Source organism: Salvelinus fontinalis, chromosome 1, assembly GCF_029448725.1.
Source record: "Salvelinus fontinalis isolate EN_2023a chromosome 1, ASM2944872v1, whole genome shotgun sequence".
Lineage (NCBI taxonomy): Eukaryota > Metazoa > Chordata > Actinopteri > Salmoniformes > Salmonidae > Salvelinus > Salvelinus fontinalis.
The window spans coordinates 3,540,866-3,558,681 of record NC_074665.1 but is presented as its reverse complement, the minus strand read 5'-3'; the positions used below and the strand labels follow the sequence as shown (position 1 = coordinate 3,558,681).

The 17,816-nt window shown below is 52.9% G+C and overlaps 2 protein-coding genes across 2 annotated transcripts in view; both read right to left on the bottom strand.

Annotated features, from left to right (window-relative positions):
- Window positions 1–17,816, bottom strand: part of heatr5b (HEAT repeat containing 5B) — a 364,356-nt gene that overhangs the window by 173,020 nt on the left and 173,520 nt on the right. The gene's annotated exons all lie outside the window — the stretch shown is intronic.
- Window positions 1–17,816, bottom strand: part of LOC129865722 (striatin-like) — a 93,046-nt gene that overhangs the window by 17,531 nt on the left and 57,699 nt on the right. Inside the window, exons 3-9 of the mRNA XM_055938727.1 lie at window positions 10,735–10,808; window positions 9,894–9,972; window positions 7,983–8,153; window positions 6,753–6,879; window positions 6,178–6,349; window positions 4,202–4,312; window positions 179–322 (exon numbers count right to left, since the gene is read on the bottom strand). Coding sequence (XP_055794702.1) covers window positions 179–322; window positions 4,202–4,312; window positions 6,178–6,349; window positions 6,753–6,879; window positions 7,983–8,153; window positions 9,894–9,972; window positions 10,735–10,808 — 878 coding nt within the window. The remainder of the gene's footprint in view (window positions 1–178; window positions 323–4,201; window positions 4,313–6,177; window positions 6,350–6,752; window positions 6,880–7,982; window positions 8,154–9,893; window positions 9,973–10,734; window positions 10,809–17,816) is intronic.

The following is a 17,816-nucleotide window of genomic DNA, read 5'->3' as shown; positions in this document are numbered from 1 at the left end:
ACCAGAGAGACCAGAGAGACCGGGGACAGAGAGAGACCAGAGAGACCGGGGACAGAGAGAGACCAGAGAGACCGGGGACAGAGAGAGACCAGAGAGACCGGGGACAGAGAGAGACCAGAGAGACCGGGGACAGAGAGAGACCAGAGACCCGGGGACAGAGAGACAAACAGGTCTGTACCTTCGTCCGTGCGGTTGTCCTGGTGCTGCTCGTTGAGCCTGGGTGCGTTGGAGCGGGCCTGGGGGGAAGAGGGTTCTCTGGGACTCATGTCCTCTTGGTCCCTCAGGTTGGCCAGCATGTCCTGGAGCTTAGACCGGTTAGGTCCTGGGGAGAGCAAACAGTTAAAAATGTTAGAACAGAGAAAGACAATCAAAGAATTTACCGGTAGCGTATACTGATACGGCAGGGAGAAGAGAGAGCAGAGGACAGTATAGGGGAAAACAAAGCCGGACAGCAGTTGAGTGTCTATATTTGTTACAACTAAAAGGGGAGAAAAAGATGTCCATGATGTCGAGGGGTTGTGGCGGCATCCTGACAAACACCCTCACACAGACCCACAAGGATGAAGACAACAAAAATAGAATTCCATGAGAGGAAAGACAGCAAGAAGAAATTAGCAGCCTGCGACAGCAGGGAGGGGCAGCCTGCGACAGCAGGAGGAGGTGCAAGTGATCCAAAAGATAAATCTGGACAAAAGCTGAACATGACATTAAGAATGTATAGCCTGTCGCTAAGGACTCAGAATGCACAGCCCGTCGCTAAGGACTCAGAATGCACAGCCCGTCGCTAAGGACTCAGAATGCACAGCCCGTCGCTAAGGACTCAGAATGCACAGCCCGTCGCTAAGGACTCAGAATGCACAGCCCGTCGCTAAGGACTCAGAATGCACAGCCCGTCGCTAAGGACTCAGAATGCACAGCCCGTCGCTAAGGACTCAGAATGCACAGCCCGTCGCTAAGGACTCAGAATGCACAGCCCGTCGCTAAGGACTCAGAATGCACAGCCCGTCGCTAAGGACTCAGAATGCACAGCCCGTCGCTAAGGACTCAGAATGCACAGCCCGTCGCTAAGGACTCAGAATGCACAGCCCGTCGCTAAGGACTCAGAATGCACAGCCCGTCGCTAAGGACTCAGAATGCACAGCCCGTCGCTAAGGACTCAGAATGCACAGCCCGTCGCTAAGGACTCAGAATGCACAGCCCGTCGCTAAGGACTCAGAATGCACAGCCCGTCGCTAAGGACTCAGAATGCACAGCCCGTCGCTAAGGACTCAGAATGCACAGCCCGTCGCTAAGGACTCAGAATGCACAGCCCGTCGCTAAAGACTCAGAATGCACAGCCCGTCGCTAAAGACTCAGAAAGCACAGCCCGTCGCTAAGGACTCAGAATGCACAGCCCGTCGCTAAGGACTCAGAATGCACAGCCCGTCGCTAAGGACTCAGAATGCACAGCCCGTCGCTAAGGACTCAGAATGCACAGCCCGTCGCTAAGGACTCAGAATGCACAGCCCGTCGCTAAGGACTCAGAATGCACAGCCCGTCGCTAAGGACTCAGAATGCACAGCCCGTCGCTAAGGACTCAGAATGCACAGCCCGTCGCTAAGGACTCAGAATGCACAGCCCGTCGCTAAGGACTCAGAATGCACAGCCCGTCGCTAAGGACTCAGAATGCACAGCCCGTCGCTAAGGACTCAGAATGCACAGCCCGTCGCTAAGGACTCAGAATGCACAGCCCGTCGCTAAGGACTCAGAATGCACAGCCCGTCGCTAAGGACTCAGAATGCACAGCCCGTCGCTAAGGACTCAGAATGCACAGCCCGTCGCTAAGGACTCAGAATGCACAGCCCGTCGCTAAGGACTCAGAATGCCTAGCCCGTCGCTAAGGACTCAGAATGCATAGCCCGTCGCTAAGGACTCAGAATGCATAGCCCGTCGCTAAGGACTCAGAATGTCTAGCCCGTCGCTAAGGACTCAGAATGTCTAGCCCGTCGCTAAGGACTCAGAATGTCTAGCCCGTCGCTAAGGACTCAGAATGTCTAGCCCGTCGCTAAGGACTTAGAATGTCTAGCCCGTCGCTAAGGACTCAGAATGTCTAGCCCGTCGCTAAGGACTCTCTGTAATTGGAGGTTGGACTAAAACCCATTGAGAGGTTGGACTAAAACCCATTGAGAGGTTGGACTAAAACCCATTGAGAGGTTGGACTAAAACCCATTGAGAGGTTGGACTAAAACCCATTGAGAGGTTGGACTAAAACCCATTGAGAGGTTGGACTAAAACCCATTGAGAGGTTGGACTAAAACCCATTGAGAGGTTGGACTAAAACCCATTGAGAGGTTGGACTAAAATCCATTGAGAGGTTGGACTAAAACCCATTGAGAGGTTGGACTAAAACCCATTGAGAGGTTGGACTAAAACCCATTGAGAGGTTGGACTAAAACCCATTGAGAGGTTGGACTAAAACCCATTGAGAGGTTGGACTAAAACCCATTGAGAGGTTGGACTAAAACCCATTGAGAGGTTGGACTAAAACCCATTGAGAGGTTGGGCTAAAACACATTCAGAGACAGACAGAAGAGTTGAAGATGGCAGGTGGGATGAATAATAACACAGACAGAAGCTGAAATAAATTAAAAGAAAGATGAGAAGTTTATTCTTTATTTGAAGCTTTTAGGAGATGACAGGGAGGATGAGACAATGAGGAGATGAGGACAGGGGGGAGAGATTCAGGGAGGGGGAGAGGTTCAGGGAGGGGGAGAGGTTCAGGGAAGAGGAGAGGTTCAGGGAGGGGGAGAGGTTCAGGGAAGAAGAGAGGTTCAGGAAGGAGGGGAGGCTCAGGGAGGAGGGGAGGTTCAGGGATGGAAGAGGTTCAGGGAAGGGGGAGAGGTTCAGGGAAGGGGGAGAGGTTCGGGGAAGGGGGAGAGGTTCGGGGAAGGGGGAGAGGTTCGGGGAAGGGGGAGAGGTTCGGGGAAGGGGGAGAGGTTCGGGGAAGGGGGAGAGGTTCGGGGAAGGGGGAGAGGTTCAGGGAAGGGGGAGAGGTTCAGGGAAGGGGGAGAGGTTCAGGGAAGGGGGAGAGGTTCAGGGAAGGGGGAGAGGTTCAGGGAAGGGGGAGAGGTTCAGGGAAGAAGAGAGGTTCAGGGAAGAAGAGAGGTTCAGGGAAGAAGAGAGGTTCAGGGAAGAAGAGAGGTTCAGGGAAGAAGAGAGGTTCAGGGAAGAAGAGAGGTTCAGGGAAGAAGAGAGGTTCAGGGAAGAAGAGAGGTTCAGGGAAGAGGAGAGGTTCAGGGAAGAGGAGAGGTTCAGGGAAGAGGAGAGGTTCAGGGAAGAGGAGAGGTTCAGGGAAGAGGTTCAGGGAAGAGGTTCAGGGAAGAGGAGAGGTTCAGGGAAGAGGTTCAGGGAAGAGGAGAGGTTCAGGGAAGAGGTTCAGGGAAGAGGTTCAGGGAAGAGGTTCAGGGAAGAGGTTCAGGGAAGAGGTTCAGGGAAGAGGTTCAGGGAAGAGGTTCAGGGAAGAGGTTCAGGGAAGAGGTTCAGGGAAGAGGTTCAGGGAAGAGGTTCAGGGAAGAGGTTCAGGGAAGAGGTTCAGGGAAGAGGTTCAGGGAAGAGGAGAGGTTCAGGGAAGAGGAGAGGTTCAGGGAAGAGGAGAGGTTCAGGGAAGAGGAGAGGTTCAGGGAAGAGGAGAGGTTCAGGGAAGAGGTTCAGGAAAGAGGAGAGGTTCAGGGAAGAGGAGAGGTTCAGGGAAGAGGAGAGGTTCAGGGAAGAGGTTCAGGGAAGAGGAGAGGTTCAGGGAAGAGGTTCAGGGAAGAAGTTCAGGGAAAAGGTTCAGGGAAAAGGTTCAGGGAAGAGAAGAGGTTCAGGGAAGAGGTTCAGGGAAGAGAAGAGGTTCAGGGAAAATGTTCAGGGAAGAGAAGAGGTTCAGGGAAGAGAAGAGGTTCAGGGAAGAGGTTCAGGGAAGAGGTTCAGGGAGGAGGTTCAGGGAGGAGGAGAGGTTCAGGGAGGAGGAGAGGTTCAGGGAAGAGGAGAGGTTCAGGGAAGAGGAGAGGTTCAGGGAAGAGGAGAGGTTCAGGGAAGAGGAGAGGTTCAGGGAAGAGGAGAGGTTCAGGGAAGAGGAGAGGTTCAGGGAAGAGGAGAGGTTCAGGGAAGAGGAGAGGTTCAGGGAAGAGGAGAGGTTCAGGGAAGAGGAGAGGTTCAGGGAAGAGGAGAGGTAACTTACTCTTTCCCCCTTTCTTCCCCTTGCGCTCCTTCCTGTACTCCTCCTTGAGTTTGGTTATCAAACCCTGGTCCACGTCCCAGGCCTCTGACATGGCAGACTGCTCCTCCTTCTCTACAGAGGGACAAAACCAGACCTGTTCAGGATCGGACTATATCACAATGTCTTTCCACATCCAGGAGGTTTTTCTCAGGTCTTTAAAAATCCCTCCAGTATCTACAACACTCAGCCGGTTGTGTTGTTTTTTATTTTTTTTTATTTTTTAGCCCCTTTTCTCCCCAATTTTCGTGGTATCCAATCGCTAGTAATGACTATCTTGTCTCATCGCTACAACTCCCGTACGGGCTCGGGAGAGACGAAGGTCGAAAGCCATGCGTCCTCCGAAGCACAACCCAACCAAGCCGCACTGCTTCTTAACACAGCGCGCCTCCAACCCGGAAGCCAGCCGCACCAATGTGTCGGAGGAAACACCGTGCACCTGGCCCCCTTGGTTAGCGCGCACTGCGCCCGGCCCGCCACAGGAGTCGCTGGAGCGCGATGAGACAAGGATATCCCTACCGGCCAAACCCTCCCTAACCCGGACGACGCTAGCCCAATTGTGCGTCGCCCCACGGACCTCCCGGTCGCGGCCGGCTGCGACAGAGCCTGGGCGCGAAACCAGAGACTCTGGTGGCACAGGTAGCACTGCGATGCAGTGCCCTAGACCACTGCGCCACCCGGGAGGCCAGCCGATTGTGTTTTAACTGAGCCCAGAGATGTTAGTTCAAGTGGAAATCATTTATTTCTCTAGTAGAAACTCCCAGAGAGATTCAGTCTTTAAGACTGTTGTTGGGCATCACCATTTTATATGCCAAGACACAACACACTTTTATTTAACCAACAGCTCCATTTTAGAAATAGACTTGTTTTTCCAGGTTTGGGGTAAGAGACAATTTGTAGTCAGTCACAAAGAAACAAGTAGATTCCCCTCATACTCCTCACAGAACCCCAGACTCCTCACAGGTCCCCAGACTCCTCACAGAACCCCAGACTCCTCACAGAACCCCAGACTCCTCACAGGTCCCCAGACTCCTCACAGAACCCCAGACTCCTCACAGAACCCCAGACTCCTCACAGAACCCCAGACTCCTCACAGAACCCCAGACTCCTCACAGAACCCCAGACTCCTCACAGAACCCCAGACTCCTCACAGAACCCCAGACTCCTCACAGAACCCCAGACTCCTCACAGGTCCCCAGACTCCTCACAGGTCCCCAGACTCCTCACAGGTCCCCAGACTCCTCACAGGTCCCCAGACTCCTCACAGGTCCCCAGACTCCGCACAGGTCCCCAGACTCCGCACAGGTCCCCAGACTCCGCACAGGTCCCCAGACTCCGCACAGATCCCCAGACCCCCCCCCCCCCCAAGACTGGTGCACAGCTCCCCCAGGACAAATACCAGCCCTCACAGATACGCACAAGATTGAAGTTCACTCAACTTTACTAGAGTTTTGCCCCGTTATTTATTATCCCTCTCACTCACCCAGTCCCGCCCTCTCGCTCACCCAGTCCCGCCCTCTCGCTCACCCAGTCCCGCCCTCTCGCTCACCCAGTCCCGCCCTCTCGCTCACCCAGTCCCGCCCTCTCGCTCACCCAGTCCCGCCCTCTCACCCAAACCACCCCTGTCCGATCCCAACCGTCTCACCCTGTCCCCCCTCTCACCCACCCCACCCCTGTCCCACCCTCCACTCACCCTGTCCCACCCTCTCTCCCTCTCACTCAACCCACCCCACACCTGTCCGACCCCACCCGTCTCACCCTGTCCCCCCTCTCACCCACCCCACCCCTGTCCCACCCTCCACTCACCCTGTCCCCCCTCTCCCCCACCCCACCCCTGTCCCACCCTCCACTCACCCTGTCCCACCCTCTCTCCCTCTCACTCAACCCACCCCACACCTGTCCGACCTCACCCGTCTCACCCTGTCCCCCCTCTCACTCACCCCAGTCGGTCCCGTCCCCAGCGCTGCGGGACTCAGGCGATGTGTCCATATTGTCAGGGCTAGACAGGAAGTCGAAGCCTTTCAGTGCGTCCTCTGCGTCCGGGTCCTCACTAGTGTCCATACTGAGGGACAGGGCCGGTGATGATGACGATGGTGGCTTCTTCCTCACCATCTAGGGGACAGAGGGCGTTGTACTGTTGGTTACAGACCATTCTGATATTGTCAGCTCAGATATTTATAATTGACTGATCTGGTATCATCAACTAGAGAAGGAAAAGGATTTAGCTAAATGTGTATATGATGCACGCCTGTGTGTGTGTGTGTGTGTGTGTGTGTGTGTGTGTGTGTGTGTGTGTGTGTGTGTGTGTGTGTGTGTATAGCTTGTGTGTGTGTATATATAGCGTGTGTGTGTATGTGTATAGTGTGTATGTGTATAGTGTGTGTGTGTATAGCTTGTGTGTGTGTGTGTGTGTGTACAGCGCGTGTATAGTGTGTGTGTGTGTGTGTGTGTGTATAGCTTGTGTGTGTATAGCGTGTGTGTGTGTGTGTGTGTGTATATAGCGCGTGTGCCTTACGGTCCCCGTAGGTCCTGTCTGTTCCATGATAGTCAGATCCAACCCTGCACCATCTTCATCATCGTCTTCATCACAGTAGAACCTGAATGAGTCCAGCACAGCACTGGACTCTGACACCTCCGTCTTCCTACACACACACACACCACACACCACACACCACACACACACAGAGGGAGGGATTGGGCATCATGTCTGTTCCACTACCGTAGCATATCTGGGACAGTATTATCAGCATTATGGATGAGTCTGTTCAGGCCATTTGTTAACGGACACAGGAGAAACATTCACGACATTTATGTACTGTGTTCTGAATGATAACCGCGAGCAGGCCGGAGCTAGCCTGGTAACCGCGAGCAGGCCGGAGCTAGCCTGGTAACCGCGAGCAGGCCGGAGCTAGCCTGGTAACCGCGAGCAGGCCGGAGCTAGCCTGGTAACCGCGAGCAGGCCGGAGCTAGCCCGGTAACCGCGAGCAGGCCGGAGCTAGCCCGGTAACCGCGAGCAGGCCGGAGATAGCCCGGTAACCGCGAGCAGGCCGGAGCTAGCCCGGTAACCGCGAGCAGGCCGGAGCTAGCCCGGTAACCGCGAGCAGGCCGGAGCTAGCCCGGTAACCGCGAGCAGGCCGGAGCTAGCCCGGTAACCGCGAGCCGGCCGGAGCTAGCCCGGTAACCGCGAGCCGGCCGGAGCTAGCCCGGTAACCGCGAGCAGGCCGGAGATAGCCTGGTAACCGCGAGCAGGCCGGAGCTAGCCTGGTAACCGCGAGCAGGCCGGAGCTAGCCCGGTAACCGCGAGCAGGCCGGAGCTAGCCCGGTAACCGCGAGCAGGCCGGAGCTAGCCTGGTAACCGCGAGCCGGCTGGGGCTAGCCTGGTAACCGTGAGCAGGCCGGGGCTAGCCTGGTAACCGCGAGCAGGCCGGAGCTAGCCTGGTAACCGCGAGCCGGCCGGAGCTAGCCTGCTAACCGCGAGCAGGCCGGAGCTAGCCTGGTAACCGCGAGCCGGCCGGAGCTAGCCTGGTAACCGCGAGCCGGCCGGAGCTAGCCTGGTAACCGTGAGCAGGCCGGAGCTAGCCCGGTAACCGTGAGCAGGCCGGAGCTAGCCTGATCCACCATCCTGATCTGTTTCACTAGGTCATAGAAATAGAATTACTAGAAAGGACATTCACATTATTGTTCTGAGGTGTTTATGCCTTCAAGTAATTCTATCATTGTGTTGAGTGTAGTTTTGTATACCCACCGTCCTCCAGTGCCTTTAGATACGCCGTCTGTCCCGTTAACCAGGGGGGTCTCTGACCCCGTCCTCTCCCCAGGTCTACCCCCTCCGTCTCCAGCCATAGCCAGCAGGGTTTTCACCCTCTGAGACTTTACATCCAAGATGGTGTCGGTGTAACCCACCTCCTGGAGGTACCTGGACACATAATGGGGAGGGGGGGGGCTGTCAGGAGAAAGGCTGCGGAAAACAAATAATGACGAGACAAGCCTATCGCTTCACACAACATATGGATGAGTCTACCATTTAAAAATCACAGGAGTGAGGTAACATCAGGACAATCTGTAACTGATTAAACGGGGATGAGCTCAGATACGACCTACAGTCTTTGTCATGGTGGAGTATGGGTAGTAAAAACGATCAGTACTGTTAAAGGGACCCTTATCATAATGGTGTTTGTACCGTTATTTTTACCAGGTCAGTTGACTGAGAATACATTCTCATTTACAGCAACGACCTGGCGAAAAGTTACAGGGTAAAGGAGGGGGATGATTGAGCCAATTGGAAGGTGGGATTATTAGGTGACCGTGATGGTGTGAGGGCCGAATTGGGAATTTAGCCAGGCCACCGGGGTTAACACCCCTACTCTTACGATAAGTGCCATGGGATCTTTAATGACCTCAGAGAGTCAGGACACCCGTTTAACGTCCCATCCGAAAGACGACACCCTACATAGGGCAATGTCCCCAATCACTGCCCTGGGGAATTGGGATATTATTTTTTAGACCAGAGGAAAGAGTGCCTCCTACTGGCCCTCCAACACCACTTCCAGCAGCATCTGGTCTCCCATCCAGGAACTGACCAGGACCAACCCTGCATAGCTTCAGAAGCAAGACAGCAGTGGTATGCAGGGTGGTATGCTGCTGGTGGTGTATGGGTAGTAGTAGTAGTAATGATCAGTACTGTCCAGGAGAGGGAGCTGATGCCCATGTTTTCACTGTCCCAGAGCAGCTTGGTAGAGCTGTACCAGTCCATCTGTCTGAGGAGCTGAGGACCTTGTTACCAGGGTTAGTGGTATAGTATAGTAACTCACTGTCTGAGGAGCTGAGGACCTTGTTACCAGGGTTAGTGGTATAGTATAGTAACTCACTGTCTGAGGAGCTGAGGACCTTGTTACCAGGGTTAGTGGTATAGTATAGTAACTCACTGTCTGAGGAGCTGAGGACCTTGTTACCAGGGTTAGTGGTATAGTATAGTAACTCACTGTCTGAGGAGCTGAGGACCTTGTTACCAGGGTTAGTGGTATAGTATAGTAACTCACTGTCTGAGGAGCTGAGGACCTTGTTACCAGGGTTAGTGGTATAGTATAGTAACTCACTGTCTGAGGAGCTGAGGACCTTGTTACCAGGGTTAGTGGTATAGTATAGTAACTCACTGTCTGAGGAGCTGAGGACCTTGTTACCAGGGTTAGTGGTATAGTATAGTAACTCACTGTCTGAGGAGCTGGTGACCTTGTTACCAGGGTTAGTGGTATAGTATAGTAACTCACTGTCTGAGGAGCTGAGGACCTTGTTACCAGGGTTAGTGGTATAGTATAGTAACTCACTGTCTGAGGAGCTGAGGACCTTGTTACCAGGGTTAGTGGTATAGTATAGTAACTCACTGTCTGAGGAGCTGGTGACCTTGTTACCAGGGTTAGTGGTATAGTATAGTAACTCACTGTCTGAGGAGCTGGTGACCTTGTTACCAGGGTTAGTGGTATAGTAACTCACTGTCTGAGGAGCTGAGGACCTTGTTACCAGGGTTAGTGGTATAGTATAGTAACTCACTGTCTGAGGAGCTGAGGACCTTGTTACCAGGGTTAGTAGTATAGTAACTCACTGTCTGAGGAGCTGAGGACCTTGTTACCAGGGTTAGTGGTATAGTATAGTAACTCACTGTCTGAGGAGCTGTCGACCCTGTTTCCAGGACAACTGGTTGTTCAGGGAGCCAGGGGTCTCATTCTCATTCACCGCATCTGGGGAGAAAAAGTATTTTGTCTGTAAATAAAATTGGGCAGTCAGTCAGCCAGTGTGTGTGTGTGTGTGTGTGTGTGAGCCAGTGTGTGTGTGTGTGTGTGTGTCAGCCAGTGTGTGTGTGTGTGTGTGTGTGTCAGCGTGTGTCAGCGTGTGTGTGTGTGTCAGCGTGTGAGCGTGTGTGTGTGTGCGTGTCAGCGTGTGAGCGTGTGTGTGTGTGCGTGTCAGCGTGTGTGTGTGTGTGTCAGCGTGTGTGTGTGTGTGTGTGTGTGTCAGCGTGTGTGTGTGTCAGCGTGTGTGTGTGTGTGTGTGTGTGTGTGTCAGCGTGTGTGTGTGTGTGTGTGTCAGCGTGTGTGTGTGTGTGTGTGTGTGTGTGTCAGAGTGTGTGTGTGTGTGTGTGTCAGCGTGTGTGTGTGTGTGTGTGCGCGTGTGTGTGTCAGTCAGCCAGCGTGTGTGTGTCAGTCAGCCAGCGTGTGTGTGTCAGTCAGCCAGCGTGTGTGTGTCAGTCAGCCAGCGTGTGTGTGTGTGTGTCAGTCAGCCAGCGTGTGTGTGTGTGTGTGTGTGTCAGTGTGTGTGTGTGTGTGTGTGTGTGTGTGTGTGTCAGTGTGTCAGTGTGTGTGTCAGTGTGTGTGTGTCAGTGTGTGTGTGTGTGTGTGTGTGTGTGTGTGTGTGTGTGTGTGTGTGTCAGCCAGCCAGCGTGTGTGTGTGTGTGTGTGTGTGTGTGTGTGTTTGTGTGTCACTCGGTGTATGTCAGTCAGTCTTACCAGAGTCATAGCTGGGAGGCTTCATGTCTCCTTGGTTCAACTCTGTTCCATATTTTAACTTGTGGTACTTGGCCCTTGAAGAGAAAGCAGAAATAACTGGGTGAAAAGATAATGATCTATGATTATGACTGAGATAAATCTACCCATACTTCAATAACCAGGTTTCTCTTCACATGATTATGACTGAGATAAATCTACCCATACTTCAATAACCAGGTTTCCATCCAACCTTTTAATGCGAGTAATGTACATGTCGGATATAGGTCACGACAGGCCCGATGGAAACCGCAAATTGTTCCACAAAACAAAATCCGCTACACAAGGTGGGTGGATTCTTTTTATGTCGGTAAAATGATGCGAGAAACGGCGTTGGAAAGGCCTTTAAGCGCAAATATTGATTATAATAAACATCACAGTAAACTTGGAGTCATGTGATGATCTGTTGTGTGGTCGTCCCACTAGGACTCAGGAAACCATGCAGTTTATTAAACTACTGATGAACTTCACAGGGGGGGTGAAAGGTCACGGTGATGATCTGTTGTGCGGTCGTCCCACTAGGACTCAGGAAACCATGCAGTTTATTAAACTACTGATGAACTTCACAGGGGGGGTGAAAGGTCACGGTGATGATCTTGATGCTCCTTTATCATAATATCTGGGGTCTTATTCTGGTGACATGATGCTCGACTGCCGTTGGACAAATTCAAATATTCTCTCTCGCGTCTATAATAATGTCATCATGTAGACTAGCCTACCCACAATGCATCACAGCTGTTGGCTAGAGCACACAGACCAAGACCAGAATGGTGACAAAACCAGCAGTTTAAAATGTCATGGAAACCCTTTTTAAAAACACGTGTATTTTTTTTAATTTTCTCCCCTTTTCTCCCCAATTTTTCGTGGTATCCAATCGCTAGTAATTACTATCTTGTCTCATCGCTACAACTCCCGTACGGGCTCGGGAGAGACGAAGGTCGAAAGCCATGCGTCCTTCGAAGCACAACCCAACCAAGCCACACTGCTTCTTAACACAGCGCGCCTCCAACCCGGAAGCCAGCCGCACCAATGTGTCGGAGGAAACACCGTGTACCTGGCCCCCTTGGTTAGCACGCACTGCGCCCAGCCCGCCACAGGAGTCGCTGGAGCGCGATGAGACAAGGAAATCCCTACCGGCCAAACCCTCCCTAACCCGGACGACGCTGGCCCAATTGTGCGTCGCCCCACGGACCTCCCGGTCGCGGCCGGCTGCGACAGAGCCTGGGGGCGAACCCGGGAGGCTAAACACGTGTATTTTTTATTAAAATGGACATTTAACCCGAAAAGGGTATTTTTATGTGCACTGTGTCATTATGTAGAGCTTTTTATCTGCAACGAGTCAATTGATGTAAACATCCTATATCTCTAGAGGGAAAATATTATTTTAATGCCGGATTTTAGAATATTCAAATGTAAATCTTTATCCAATCGGATGGGAAACCTAGTTAGGTTGGGACCAACGTGTCCCTGTTAAAATTGGTAACATCCTGTTTTCTGAGGGCTCATCTTGATATTTCAAGATAGGAATGACCCGTTGCCAAGCAACCAGGGAAACCCCCACACGATGAGTAACCCGATACTGAAGGCGGAGCGTATGACGTCGCTTTCCCGATTCTGGTGTCGTTCCTAACTCCAATCCCAGAGAGGCTGAGACGATAGCGTTACTGAAACGAAACAAGAGAAATACATGTCCCCTCTGTTAATGATGATGATGATGAAGCTGCTGCTTCCCGACAGGAAGAGGAAGGAATCTGATTGTCTGTTCTCAAAGGAGACACAACAAAAAAAACAGACGACTGATGCAGCCAGACGCCGGTGAAATATGAAGAAACCCATGCTGTTCAAAAGCATATAGTTCATTAGACTAGATTCCAGGTTCTGGGGTTGGAACGTAACAAGCATCCAACACGGCGTTCTACTGTCTCAACTAGACATATTATCCAGGAAGTTTTATTGTGTGCCCTGGCATCATCTCAGAACAAATCCTGGAAAACTGTTATATTGCCACGGGGTGGATATAGAAGGTAACTGACAAAATAATGGAAACACTTGAGTAAATGAGGGAAACAAAAGTGTATTTGAAAGCAGGTGCTTCCACACAGGTGTGGTTCCTGAGGTAATTAAGCAATTAACATCCCATCATGCTTAGAAGCCCACCCGATATATCGGGTCACTGGATATGATCTGCTGATATTGGCCTTTTATCGCTCTACTGGTATTGTCTGATAATTCCACCGATATCAAATAATCAATAAATAGGAATCTCTTAACTGGACACTAGCGGCCATTTTATGATGTCATTAATGTCACAATGTAAGAAAATCAACATTTAAAGCATATTTCTTGGACAAATGGTCATTTATGAGAATTCATTGTGTGTAAAAAAACAGGCCCCGTATGTCGCCAGAGGTAAAAACAGGACCCGTATGTCGCCAGAGGTAAAAACAGGACCCGTATGTCTCCAGAGGTAAAAACAGGACCCGTATGTCGCCAGAGGTAAAAACAGGACCCGTATGTCGCCAGAGGTAAAAACAGGACCCGTATGTCGCCAGAGGTAAAAACAGGACCCGTATGTCGCCAGAGGTAAAAACAGGACCCGTATGTCGCCAGAGGTACAAACAGGACCCGTATGTCGCCAGAGGTAAGAAAACAGGACCCGTATGTCGCCAGAGGTACAAACAGGACCCGTATGTCGCCAGAGGTAAGAAAACAGGACCCGTATGTCGCCAGAGGTAAAAACAGGACCCGTATGTCGCCAGAGGTAAGAAAACAGGACCCGTATGTCGCCAGAGGTAAAAACAGGACCCGTATGTCGCCAGAGGTACAAACAGGACCCGTATGTCGCCAGAGGTACAAACAGGACCCGTATGTCGCCAGAGGTAAAAACAGGACCCGTATGTCACCAGAGGTAAAAACAGGACCCGTATGTCTCCAGAGGTAAAAACAGGACCCGTATGTCGCCAGAGGTAAAAACAGGACCCGTATGTCGCCAGAGGTAAAAACAGGACCCGTATGTCGCCAGAGGTAAAAACAGGACCCGTATGTCGCCAGAGGTAAGAAAACAGGACCCGTATGTCGCCAGAGGTAAGAAAACAGGACCCGTATGTCGCCAGAGGTAAAAACAGGACCCGTATGTCGCCAGAGGTAAAAACAGGACCCGTATGTCGCCAGAGGTAAAAACAGGACCCGTATGTCGCCATAGGTAAAAACAGGACCCGTATGTCGCCAGAGGTAAAAACAGGACCCGTATGTCGCCAGAGGTAAAAAAACAGGACCCGTATGTCGCCAGAGGTAAGAAAACAGGACCCGTATGTCGCCAGAGGTAAGAAAACAGGACCCGTATGTCGCCAGAGGTAAGAAAACAGGACCCGTATGTCGCCAGAGGTAAGAAAACAGGACCCGTATGTCGCCAGAGGTAAGAAAACAGGACCCGTATGTCGCCAGAGGTAAGAAAACAGGACCCGTATGTCGCCAGAGGTAAAAACAGGACCCGTATATCGCCAGAGGTAAAAACAGGACCCGTATATCTCCAGAGGTAAAAACAGGACCCGTATGTCTCCAGAGGTAAAAACAGGACCCGTATGTCGCCAGAGGTAAAAACAGGACCCGTATGTCGCCAGAGGTAAAAACAGGACCCGTATATCGCCAGAGGTAGAAACAGGACTCATATGTTACCAGAGATGGCATTTTTCGTTTTAAAATCGGGATTTGCAAGGTTTTTATATACTTTCACAAACTATGTCGCAGGCTGTTTTAATCTAATCCCGGGTTGCTAATTATTGGTTTGACAACAAACAACGTTCAGTCATGTTACCTAGATAGCTAACAACATGCTAACTGAACTGTAGGTCTAGGCACATCTGATTGGCCCAGGAAGAAAGGAAAAGGGAGGGGGCGGGCGAGAGAGGAGAGAGAAGGAGAGGAGAGGAGAAAGAGGAGAGAGAGGCGACAGAGAAGAGAGGGGAAAGAAAGAGGAGAGAGGGGCGAGAGAGGAGAGAGTGGAGAGAGTGGAGAGAGAGGAGAGAGAGGAGAAAGGGGAGAGAGAGGAGAGAGAGAAAGAGGAGAGAGGGGAAAAAAAGATGAGAGAAAGGCGAGAGAGAGGGGCGAGAGAGGAGAGAGGGGCGAGAGAGGAGAGAGGGGCGAGAGAGGAGAAAGGGGCGAGAGAAGAGAAAGGGGCGAGAGAGGAGAAAGGGGCGAGAGAGGAGAAAGGGGCGAGAGAAGAGAAAGGGGCGAGAGAGGAGAAAGGGGCGAGAGAGGAGAAAGGGGCGAGAGAGGACAAAGGGGCGAGAGAGGAGAAAGGGGCGAGAGAGGAGAAAGGGGCGAGAGAGGAGAAAGGGGCGAGAGAGGAGAAAGGGGCGAGAGAGGAGAAAGGGGCGAGAGAGGAGAAAGGGGCGAGAGAGGAGAAAGGGGCGAGAGAGGAGAAAGGGGCGAGAGAGGAGAAAGGGGCGAGAGAGGAGAAAGAGGAGAAAGAGGAGAAAGAGGAGAAAGAGGAGAAAGGGGCGAGAGAGGAGAAAGAGGAGACAGAGGAGAAAGAGGAGAAAGAGGAGAAAGAAGAGAAAGAAGAGAAAGAGGAGAAAGAGGAGAAAGAGGAGAAAGAGGAGAAAGAGGAGAAAGAGGCGAGAGAGGCGAGAGAGAAAGAGGCGAGAGAGAAAGAGGCGAGAGAGAAAGAGGCGAGAGAGAAAGAGGCGAGAGAGAAAGAGGCGAGAGAGAAAGAGGCGAGAGAGAAAGAGGCGAGAGAGGAGAGAGAGGCGAGAGAGGAGAGAGAGGCGAGAGAGGAGAGAGAGGCGAGAGAGGAGAGAGAGGCGAGAGAGAGGCGAGAGAGAGGCGAGAGAGAGGAGAGAAAGAGGAGAGAAAGAGGAGAGAGAGGGGCGAGAGAGGAGAGAGAGGGGCGAGAGAGGGGCGAGAGAGGAGAGAGAGAGGAGAGAGAGGAGAGAGAGAGGAGAGAGAGGGGCGAGAGAGGAGAGAGAGGGGCGAGAGAGAGAGGCGAGAGAGAGAGGCGAGAGAGAGAGGCGAGAGAGAGAGGCGAGAGAGAGAGGCGAGAGAGAGAGGCGAGAGAGAGAGGCGAGAGAGAGAGGCGAGAGAGAGAGGCGAGAGAGAGAGGCGAGAGAGAGAGGCGAGAGAGAGGCGAGAGAGAGGGGCGAGAGAGAGGGGCGAGAGAGAGGGGCGAGAGAGAGGGGCGAGAGAGAGAGGCGAGAGAGAGAGGCGAGAGAGAGAGGCGAGAGAGAGAGGCGAGAGAGAGAGGCGAGAGAGAGAGGCGAGAGAGAGGCGAGAGAGAGGGGCGAGAGAGAGGGGCGAGAGAGAGGGGCGAGAGAGAGGGGCGAGAGAGAGGGGCGAGAGAGAGGGGCGAGAGAGAGGGGCGAGAGAGGGGCGAGAGAGGCGAGAGAGGCGAGAGAGGGGCGAGAGAGGGGCGAGAGAGGGGCGAGAGAGGGGCGAGAGAGGGGCGAGAGAGGGGCGAGAGAGGGGCGAGAGAGGGGCGAGAGAGGGGCGAGAGAGGGGCGAGAGAGGGGCGAGAGAGGGGCGAGAGAGGGGCGAGAGAGGGGCGAGAGAGGGGCGAGAGAGGGGCGAGAGAGAGAGGAGAGAGAGGGGCGAGAGAGGAGAGAGAGAGGAGAGAGAGAGGAGAGAGAGAGGAGAGAGAGAGGAGAGAGAGGGGCGAGAGAGAGGAGAGAGAGGGGCGAGAGAGAGGAGAGAGAGAGGCGAGAGAGAGGAGAGAGAGAGGAGAGAGAGGGGCGAGAGAGGAGAGAGAGGCGAGAGAGGCGAGAGAGGCGAGAGAGGCGAGAGAGGCGAGAGAGGCGAGAGAGGCGAGAGAGGGGAGAGAGAGGGGCGAGAGAGGAGAGAGAGGCGAGAGAGAGGAGAGAGAGGCGAGAGAGGCGAGAGAGGCGAGAGAGGCGAGAGAGGAGAGAGAGGAGAGAGAGGAGAGAGAGGAGAGAGAGGAGAGAGAGGAGAGAGAGGAGAGAGAGGAGAGAGAGGAGAGAGGCGACAGAGAAGAGAGGGGAAAGAAAGGAGAGGAGAAAGAAGAGGAGAGATGGAGAGAGAGGAGGAGAGAGAGGAGGAGAGATGGAGAGAGAGGAGGAGAAAGAGGGATAAAAAAAGGGGGGAGGGGTATAAATGACATCATCTCTACATCCTGTTCCAGAGGCAGAGCGACCATGCGGAGGGAGCGTGTCATTGTTGTTACCATGGGGACCTGCTGTTGCAGTCACAGAGCTGACACCGTGGTGTTGGTGAAAAGACTCAGAAAGAGGAGTCTAAAATTATTCTGCTGCTTTTCCTGGAACACAAGGGGATGAATGATCCCCCAGGGAAAGACAGACAGAGACCGCTCCAGGAAAGGACAGGAGTAGAGAACAGAAACACTCAAGAGAGCAGTGACCTTGTCACGCCTGGGTTTCCCCCAGGGAAAGACAGACAGAAACCGCTCCAGGACAGGACCGTGTCATCAGTAACCAGACGCCATACAGAACAGATCCATCCTGCCAACATCCGTCCTCTGAACAGACATCACAACACCAGGGGACAAGCTTTTCCCCTTGTGTCATCTGTCATCGTAGACCCTCGGATTTTCTGCTGTGTTTAAGTTTCACGGTCATGTTTATTTAACCTTTATTTAACTAGGCAAGTCAGTAAAGAAGAAATTCTTATTTTACAATGACGGCCTACCGGGGAACAGTGGGTTAACTGCCTCGTTCAGGGGAACAGTGGGTTAACTGCCTCGTTCAGGGGAACAGTGGGTTATCTGCCTCGTTCAGGGGAACAGTGGGTTAACTGCCTCGTTCAGGGGGACAGTGGGTTAACTGCCTCGTTCAGGGGGACAGTGGGGTTAACTGCCTCGTTCAGGGGGACAGTGGGGTTAACTGCCTCGTTCAGGGGGACAGTGGGGTTAACTGCCTCGTTCAGGGGGACAGTGGGGTTAACTGCCTCGTTCAGGGGGACAGTGGGGTTAACTGCCTCGTTCAGGGGGACAGTGGGGTTAACTGCCTCGTTCAGGGGGACAGTGGGGTTAACTGCCTCGTTCAGGGGGACAGTGGGGTTAACTGCCTCGTTCAGGG